Genomic DNA, 9,321 nt, shown 5'->3' on the forward strand with positions numbered 1-9,321 from the left:
CCGCTGCTCTCGTGGTACCTCCTTGGGACTGGGGGCTCCCCTCCACCACCAGCAGCACCGTGGCAGAGACAGGCTCCTTTGCCAGCTCCCTGGGCTGGTAGGCAGGGTTTCTCTAACCCTTTTTTCTCCAAATGTATATGCTCCACAGGCTTTCCGTGGGCCCAAGGTTTTGTCTGGTCCCTGCAGAGCACTGAAACACAAGCACTGGCAAGAAGTCTCACTTCCATTTCTCCACGCCGCCCAGAGCTGCCAGCCCCCAGCTCCAGTGTTCACTGCTCTGAATTCGGTCCTTTCTTCATTTCTGATTCTAGTGGATTTTCCTTTCTTTCCTATGAACTTAACTCACATTTAATGTAATTTCAGTTATTTTTTTATCCAGTATGTCAAGATGTTTTTAACAGAAAGGGTGCACACTAGCTTGATCTGCTGTTGGCCAGACGTGGACAGCAACAAAGGGTTTTCTGACTAAAGCAAAATCCTCGTTGTGCACAAAGACAGAGGCTCAGAGAAGCAGAGATGCCCAGCTCTCACCAGAGCCTTTTGTTTTCTTTTGGGACGTTGTGACTGTGGTTTTAACATCAGGATGCACCTGTATTTTAGGACATCACCTTGAAGATACAGTTTTTGAGGCTCCTCCAGAGTTTCAGCGACCACCATGAGTAAGTACAAGCTGCCCTGGCAGAGAGTTGTTTGGCTGTCTTCTCTCCTCTCTTTGTCACATCACTGGCCTCAGCTCAGGAGGACCTGGGAGCCATGGGAGCCACTGGCTCAGCGTTACCGTGTGGTGCTGCACGTCCACGATAAGAGCAGCGCTTGTCCAGGCCTTCCTTTAAGCCAGGCGCTGTGCCGAGCTTTCCCTTCGCCCCCGCAGCCACCTTGGAAGTGAGTGCAGAAGTTGCTGGTCCCTTATTTCCTTGGAAGTCAGTCCATCTCTCAGCCGTCTGTCCTCTGAGCTGGGAGTGGAAAGCTTGGCTATTCGCAGGGGCTGGCAGGGGCCGGCAGGAGCCGCAGGTGGCCAAGGGGGCAGATGGAATATTCTTCACCGGCATAAGGAGATCTACTCTCTCCCGTTCTCCTTGAAACATATTCTGCCCTCTCTCATTTTTTTATTTTTCAACTTCTCATGGAGAATGATTCTCTGCTATGAGGAAACAGTGCAGAGGAGGGGTAATTGGCAGCTGACCCATGACCTTGGCATTGAGGAAAGCTAGAGCACACACAGCCGCCCTTAGCAGATGTCGGTGTACAGGATACAGGGCCCGCTGTTGCATAGCTTCTGAGTTTTCCCCCAAGGAAAGCCAGAAATTAAGATTTATGTGAAAGGTCCTGATTTTTAACTGTTGGTTTAAATTATTTTGAGATACTGTATAAGCTGAGAGGACCTGCCTGAGGACACATGTGGCCTCAGGGGCCTTTACTTCGCTGCTTTTGTCTGGATTTTTGTGGACCACCCCCTTTGAGAGGTTCTCTGTGTGAAGCCTTAAACCAGGACATATGTCAGTCCTTGGAAAAATGGCACCAGTATGTTCTGAATATGTCCTTTTTTCCTGAGGAATTGGGCCCCTAGCTTTCATCAGACTCTTAATTCTGATGCGTCATGTTCACAGGCTTGGATTTTGTATATTCTAAAGCTATGCTGTGGGAGTGTTTTTAATGGGAGTAACATGATGAGATTCCAGTTTTCTCAAGATCGTTCTGGGTACTGTGTGCAGGATCCATTCCTATAGGGAGACCATTTAGGAAGCTGGTTCTGTCCACTTGGCTTGGGCGATGACAGGCCTGGATGAAGGGTGAAGAAGGCAGTGTCCTGGCCGATTCAAGCTCCTGGCTGGTGGGAGTGCTGGAGTAGGGCCAGGTTTGAGGAGTAAAATGATAAGTTTAATTTGGCCATCACCGAGTTGGCAGTGCCTTTGAGAAATTAAATAGAAAAGTTCAGTGGCAAAAGAAAGGCCTACAGGTGCCAAGGAAGGGGCCTTGTTAGTGGATATGGCAGAGAGTGGACACAGGGACCTGGGACACTCCCACAGCCTGAGAGCAGCGGGCTGCGTGCCTTGCTGCAAAATGCCGGCTCGGGGTGAGTGGCGCTGGGGACTTCTCAGATTTCCTCACAGGAAAGGGGCAGGGAACCAGCGCAGTGTTGACCTGGCAACCCCAGTTCCTGTACTTTACCACCTCAAACACATTTGTTTCAGGAACAAGTACCTACTGCTCAACAACCAAGAGCTGAACGAACTCAGTGCCATCTCTCTCAAGGCCAACATCCCCGAGGTGGAAGCCGTCCTCAACACCGACAGGTGAGTGTGTGGGGGTTGCAGCTGCGCCTGAGGGCCCTGGGGCTCACAGATGGGTGCACGCAGGTTTGCATACTTGTCCTTTCTCACATGCATGTAGCTACAGTGTCCTGAGGGCTTCTGTGTGCCAGACACTGTCCTCCTGTCACCTGCATTATCTCATTGGAGCCCCACAGCAGCCCTGGGAGGGAAGTGCCATCACCAACTCCCCTTTACAGACCAAGGAGCAGGGGCTTGGAGAGTCACCTGCCAAAGGTCGTATGTATTCTGCCCTCTTCCTTGTCACTCACCTTCATTGACATGCTCCTTTCTGCCCCATGCCAAGGCCCGTGCGTGGGGTTATGCTTGCCTCACTTTCTGGAGCAGAGCAGGTAGGTCACAGGCTCACAGGGGTCAGGCCAGAAGGACTATATCCAGCAACAGGAGGACTATATCCAGCAGAATTCTCTTGTGGTTTTTTTAATTTTGTTTTTAAGGCAGCAGAAATCTTTGTTCAAATGAAGTTGAATACCATCCTACCCTAATGCCTATGGTGGATAAATAGTGGAGCTGCTCTGTTGGAGGAGGAATCTTAGGGTCTGGAACCTCTCTCCAGGCTGGGCCCTCTCTCCCCCATGGTGCAGCCTGAGTTGTTCCCTCGTTTACTGTCTTTACTTCCTGGACCAGGAAGCAGAAGCCTAGAGGCTCGGGTACTTGTTCAAGGCCAGCTGGAGTTGAATCTGGGGCCCAGGGTCCTCTCTGTCTCACCCTATTGCCATAGGCCTTGTCCCATCTGCTAGACTCCGTCATGGTGTTTCACACCCACTTTTGTTGTGAGCAGCCCTCCCCCGAGCAGTTCTGAGCCTATATGACTCTGGGTGTTTCTCTGGCCTTTGATCGCTTGTCAGCAAGTATGGGCCGGAAAGCTGGCCTGAGATGTGGTGAGAATGCATTTGGCTGTTCATTTCCAAGACTGCAGGAGTCCTCGGGGTGCTCTGGAACCAGGTGGAGCAGGAGGACATCCTGTAGGTTTTTTTACCTACCTAAGCCAACAGAGATACCCAGCCCCAGAGCCTCAGGACACAGTGCTTCAGCAAAGTGGAACTTGACCCCTATCTTCCTATTTTGTTTTAGGAGTTTGGTGTGTGATGGGAAGAGGGGCTTATTAACTCGTCTGCTGCAGGTCATGAAGAAGGAGCCAGCTGAGTCATCTTTCAGGTAGATTTGGGACACGCCCCTGCCACTCCAGAGAGGCCCAGAAGCCATGTGTTTCTTAAGCTGTTAGAAATACCTCCTTTAGTCATCAGCTTCCACCTCAGATACCTGATTACTATCAGGGAGCGAGTCTGCCATCTCCCTTGTGCTGACTCAGCATGTACTTGGTGGCTTCTGCTGCATGCCAACAGTGCCTTTCAAGAATTGACTGAGCTTTCACCAAGCACCTCTTCTGTGCTGGTGCTGGACAGGTGGGAAATGGGAGATACAGGCCCTGCCCATGTGGAGTTCCCGGGGTTGTGGGAAGCAAGCATGGAAAGAAACCTGTGTGTGAGATGCAGTGTGGAAAGACATGGAGCCAGGGAGCGAAGGAAAGCCCTTCCCAGCTGGGGGCTGGTGGGTGGGCGCCCACAGGGAGGGCTCTCAGTTCTTAGACTTGTCTAAGTTGAATCTTACAGGCTGTGGATAGGAGTAGCGGATGAATGAGCTGTCAGGAGGCTCCACGCCTGTCAGCTCAGCCTGCCTTGTCCCAACCTCCCCTCACAGATCTCAGCACTGCCCTCTGGGTCCACTCAGCCAGCATTAGCCACCTCTTCTCTAGGACAGGCCATTCGAAATGAGCTCAGTGGCCTGTCTATACACGGCTGTCAGGTTCCCTCATGCATTCCAAATCCTCCTGATCCTCTGAAGGGGCAGAGCCTAGAGTGTGTTTCCACGTGTGACTTCCTGGGCCAGCCTTTTGTCCTAGATGCCACCTTTGAGGAACAGCTCCTTCCAGGCAGAACCACATAGAGAACTGTTCCCATGAGGATGGGGGCTCTTGCTGTGTCCCCAGTGCCTAGTAGGAGGCCTGATGCCTAATAGATGTTCAGTAAATGTCTGGTGGATAAATGAAAAGGTAGCACACATCTCCCAGCCCCTTGGTGAAAGGAACATGGGCCAGAAGAGGGCAGCCCTAGCCACCTGGGCCAGGGCTCAACATTTGGGTCGCAGGTTTTGGCAAGCTCGGGCTGTGGAGAGTTTCCTCCGAGGGACCACCTCCTATGCAGACCAGATGTTCCTGCTGAAGCGAGGCCTTCTAGAGGTAATGGCCTGGAGGAGCCAGGGTGTCGGGCACCCCGCCTCCCCCCCGCCCCATGCATCGCTTTCCTGTCCCGGGCCGTGGGCAGCTGGCAGGGGCACCAGTTCTATCCTGACACCAGGGCAGATTGCCCTGCTCTTTCCCCTGAGCTTTCAACATTGGCTTCCTGTGGGTGCTTAACGGGTGATGAGGGATCTGGGGTGGCCTTGGAGGATTATAGTGACTCTAAGGTTACCCAGCAAGGCCTTTTGACCCTGAGGACATTTTGCTGCTGACTAAAAGTCAATTTCCCTTTTTTGAAAAATGGTCTCCAGAAAAAGCAAAATTTACAAAGGGGGGAGGGCAGAATGTCCAAAGGTACAATTGCTTAAAACCTAAAAAGATAACAGATAAGAAACTGACCCATGAATTGGTTAAAAAAAAAAAAATCCATAAGGAGAAGAATTGATCCAAATCAGCATATACAACTTCAAAAAAAAAAAAAAGAAAAGGAAAAAGAAAACTGTTATAGAAAACTTCATCAAGAAGTTAAATTGTTCTTGATAAAAATTCATTGATTTTAGTGTAAACATTTTCATTAATTAACATAAATAGGCAAACCATGGGGTCAAAATGTGTCCCGAGTCCTTAAACCTTGTGCTTCACTTGAATGGCCTCCGGGCTGGGGCAGTGGCCAGTGTTACCTCTGGGGACGGCTCCCTCCCTGCCAGCTGGAGCCCCTTGGGCATCCTGCAGAGGCTTTGGCTCAGACCTGGGCGGGTGAGAGAGATTGTGGCTACATACCCCAACCTCCCCACCCCGCCACTTCCTGGTGAGGTGTGTCAGGCCTGGACCTACCCTTGGAGCCCCCAGCGTCCTCAGCTGAGAATCTAGACGGGGGAGCAGCTTCCATTGGGCTGGATGTTTGCTCAAAGCAAACGTCACACGGCCCGAGCTGTGCCAGAGCTGGGAGGGGGTCAGGCAGTGGGCAGCCTAGGTGAGCGCAGCCTTGGGGCAGCAGCCACATGTGCCCACTGGCCCTGGGGAGCACCACTCTCCTGCCCTCACCCTGTCCTTTCCCACCCCCAGCACATCCTCTACTGCATCGTGGACAGTGAGTGCAAGTCACGGGATGTGCTCCAGAGTTACTTTGACCTCCTGGGGGAGCTGATGAAATTCAATGTTGATGCATTCAAGAGGTTCAACAAGTACATCAACACTGATGCAAAGGTAAGTATAAGCCAGGGCTCCGTGGGGTTTGCCGCATTGTCCAGAATTTCTGCTGGGGCCCAGTCGTCACAGGTCTTCAGGTGCTGGTTTCAATTTGGCGAGTCCTGGCAAGTTGGCGGGCAGTCATTAGCAGTGCTCTGTGCTGGCCACATTTGCAGACCCTGGGTACACAGGGGTGAAGGTCAGCTGTTTGTGGGCAGGGGTGAGGTGTGGAAACGGGTGCCAGGTGAGCCCCAGAAGGGCAGGACTGGGCCTGGTGTGTTAGGCTCACAGGGTGTGTGGGGCAGAAACCCAGCTCAGACCCGCTGCAGTAAAAAGGAGAGGAATCCCTTCAGTGCAGAAAACACTGGGTGTGGTGTCAGAAGAACTCACTGGGATGAGTTCTTGCTAGGGCAGGTCTCCTGGTTTGTCAGAGCTCCGGTCTCCCTGCTGGGAACAGCTGGGCCCAGGTGGATTGGTGCCCCTTGCAGGACTGCACACCCTGGGCCTTGGCCATCTCCAGCCAAGAGCCCGCCGCCCCCAGCCCGTCTGAGCCCGGGCTCTGCTCCAGTTCCAGGTGTTCCTGAAGCAGATCAATAGCTCGCTGGTGGACTCCAACATGCTGGTGCGCTGTGTCACTTTGTCATTGGACCGATTTGAAAACCAGGTGGACATGAAGGGTAAGAAAAAGCCATAATGCCAAGATGAATCTGCCCTGAGGTCAAACACCCAGCCTCTAACAAGGAAATAGAAATGCCTGGAAGCTGCTGCACCAAACACCCTCGTGGTTGGGGTCAAGATTGTGGCTCTCCAGGTGATTTTCTTGGCCGATTTTACTTTTCTCTGTCAGTCATCTGTGCTTCTTCTGATGAGCACATGCAACATTTTAATAAAGGTAAAAACAAAACAAAACAAAAAAAACCCATGTTGCCAGTAAAAATGCAAAAAAAAAATACACATCTTTCTCTCCTGGCCTGGGATGTGGGGGACTCAGGTGGGGAGACCTGGGAAGGGTCTCAGGGAGAGAGGGGTCCCAGAACTGCCTGAGGGAAAAGGTGGACTCCTGGTCAGGGATTAGCCAGGGTGGCAGAACAGCTGGAAATGTGTTCCTGCTGCAGCCAACCTTTTCTGTAGTTGTTTTGACGGTGGGGGCTCCCAGCTTCAGAGTCAGGACTCAAGGGGGATTTGAAGCCTGGGTGTCAGGCCCCTGGGCCAGAGCAGCTGCTCACACTCTGCCTCTCTGTCCCCAGTTGTGGAGGTCCTGTCCGAGTGCCGCCTGCTTGCCTACATATCCCAGGTGCCCACACAGATGTCCTTTCTCTTCCGCCTCATCAATATCATCCACGTGCAGACACTGACCCAGGTGAGGCCTGCAGCCCTGCCATAGCCAGAGGGAGATGGGAAATGGGCGCCGCCTTCACCCTAGAGGTGCAGCTCTTGAGACCTTTCCTGGTTCCTAGGAAGCCCTCCCGGCTGTCCTGAGGACTTTTTCTGTAAGGGCTCAGTGTCCTATTTTCCAGACAGGGCCTGAGGAAGGAGCAAGTCTCCGAGGTCACAGACGGTTTGGGGCAGAGTCTGGACAGGTGATGAGCTCTGACTCCCAGTCCAGCGCTCTCTGCTGTGCAGGCTTTGGGGTTGGACCTGGCTTTGATTTCCACCTTCCTGACTATGCAGCTGTCCCTTCTCCAAGTGTCACACCCCTCTTTTCTAAAATGGGTGTAATATGCTCCCTCTCAGAGGTTGTTGGTTTGTTCCTTCAACTAACAAATATTTATGGAGGTGAAGCCCTGGGCTGGGGATGCACAGTGAACAAAACAGACCGAGACACTTCCTTCGAGGAGCTGCTTGTCTAGTGCTGAGCGGATGACAGTGAGATACCCGCATCTGGTGGTGCACCCGCCCCCAGGGATCAGCACTCCCGAGAAAAAGTGATCCTTCTCAGCTGGTGCTGGAGAAGGAGCGGACCCCGACTACTGATGATGAAGATCCCACAGGGTGGGGATGGGGGGTGAGGGACCAGGAGGGCGCTTGGGGCAGGATGCTGGCATCGCTCTTCTCCCCAGACCCCTATCAGCTTTGTACAGAGGTGGCTCAGCCTAAAGCCTGTGGAGTCTGCCGGAGACACCGTTCTCCCCACCTGGTGGCACCCCCGGTCCACCAGGGGCTGCCGGCATGCACCTAACCCGGGTGGCCTGGTCCTTGCAGGAGAATGTCAGCTGCCTCAACACCAGCCTGGTGATCCTGATGCTGGCCCGCCGGAAAGAGCGGCTGCCCCTGTACCTGCGGCTCCTGCAGCGGATGGAGCACAGCAAGAAGTACCCTGGCTTCCTGCTCAACAACTTCCACAACCTACTGCGCTTCTGGCAGCAGCATTACCTGCACAAGGACAAGGACAGCACCTGCCTGGAGAACGTGAGTGCCCCACCCCTGAGGGGTGGCCGGTGGGTGGCAGGCACGCGGGACCAGGGTTCCTCTGAGGGGCAGCCAGGGTGTGTGTGGTCCCCACCCGGGCCCTGTGGCAGGTAGCTTTTGTCCCCTTGCCCAGGCCCTCTCCTTGGGGTGCCAAGCTCAACCTGGGTCCTGCAGGTGCCCCCCAGCCCCTGTCTCTTTGCCCAGAGCTCCTGCATCAGCTTCTCATACTGGAAAGAGACTGTGTCCATCTTGCTGAACCCGGACCGCCAGTCACCCTCTGCCCTTGTCAGCTACATCGAGGAGCCCTACATGGACATTGACAGGGACTTCACCGAGGAGTGATCTTGGGCCAGGCCTCGGGAGGCTGCTGGGCCTGGGCCGTCGCGGGTGAGCGTGGGTCCGCGCGCCTCACGCCCTGCCCTGCTCCCCCCCCTGCCTTCCCCTGCCTCCCTGCTGCTCTCTGCCTGCCCCGGGGGCTCAGGTACAGGCTCGGTGGGAGGGAGCGTCTAGAAGCCCTTGGCCCCTGGGTCTGAGGGCCCCAGGTCATTGGGGAACCACAGTTCCCTCAAGATTTCCACCGTGAGGACAGGGGTACTGTGCCCACTCTTCCTCAGAACCCTGGGGCCCTGGCCCCACCCGGAGGTAAAGGGTCTTTAAAACTAGCTCTGTCTGAGCTCCTGCCCAGGCTCAGCTGTGGGGCCTGGGCCGGGGGAGGGAGATAGGGGCCGCCTCCCCCAACCCGTGAGCCAAGCTTGCCCTGGCCTTTGGCCCCAGGCCGAGGCCTCTGAGCCCCTGGGCAGGGGTGGGGGAGACCCGGGAGAGCTGCCTTCCCCAGGCCTGCCCACCTGGCCTCCCCCCGACCTTTGTTTTCCTTTAGCTCCTCTGGTTCTGTTTGCTCATTGGCCGCTGTGTTCATCCCAGGGGTACTGTGCCCAGAAGTGGGGCCTTTTCCTCCCATCCCCTGGGGCCCAGGGTAGCTGTGCCCTGCCCTGCTCCCACCCCAGGGCAGCATCTTCTGCCTGAGCCGCCCACACAGGAGCCTGCCTGGGGGCACACCCCTGGCCCCTCCTTGTGTTGCCAATTTATTAACAAATAAACCAATTAAATGGAGACTATTAAAGAATTTATTTTAAATGACTGATGTGGACCTGACTT

At 54.4% G+C, this 9,321-nt stretch overlaps 1 protein-coding gene across 1 annotated transcript in view; it reads left to right on the forward strand.

Moving 5' to 3' along the window:
- The window catches only part of TRPC4AP (transient receptor potential cation channel subfamily C member 4 associated protein), a 49,728-nt gene extending 40,428 nt beyond the window's left edge, over positions 1-9,300 (forward strand). Inside the window, exons 10-18 of the mRNA XM_047771249.1 lie at positions 601-659; positions 2,193-2,294; positions 3,405-3,488; positions 4,479-4,569; positions 5,635-5,775; positions 6,326-6,434; positions 7,005-7,117; positions 7,960-8,166; positions 8,341-9,300. Coding sequence (XP_047627205.1) covers positions 601-659; positions 2,193-2,294; positions 3,405-3,488; positions 4,479-4,569; positions 5,635-5,775; positions 6,326-6,434; positions 7,005-7,117; positions 7,960-8,166; positions 8,341-8,508 — 1,074 coding nt within the window. The 3' untranslated portion in view covers positions 8,509-9,300. The remainder of the gene's footprint in view (positions 1-600; positions 660-2,192; positions 2,295-3,404; positions 3,489-4,478; positions 4,570-5,634; positions 5,776-6,325; positions 6,435-7,004; positions 7,118-7,959; positions 8,167-8,340) is intronic.
- Positions 9,301-9,321: the final 21 nt, after the last annotated feature.

This window comes from Phacochoerus africanus, chromosome 3, assembly GCF_016906955.1.
Source record: "Phacochoerus africanus isolate WHEZ1 chromosome 3, ROS_Pafr_v1, whole genome shotgun sequence".
NCBI classification, from domain to species: Eukaryota; Metazoa; Chordata; class Mammalia; order Artiodactyla; family Suidae; genus Phacochoerus; species Phacochoerus africanus.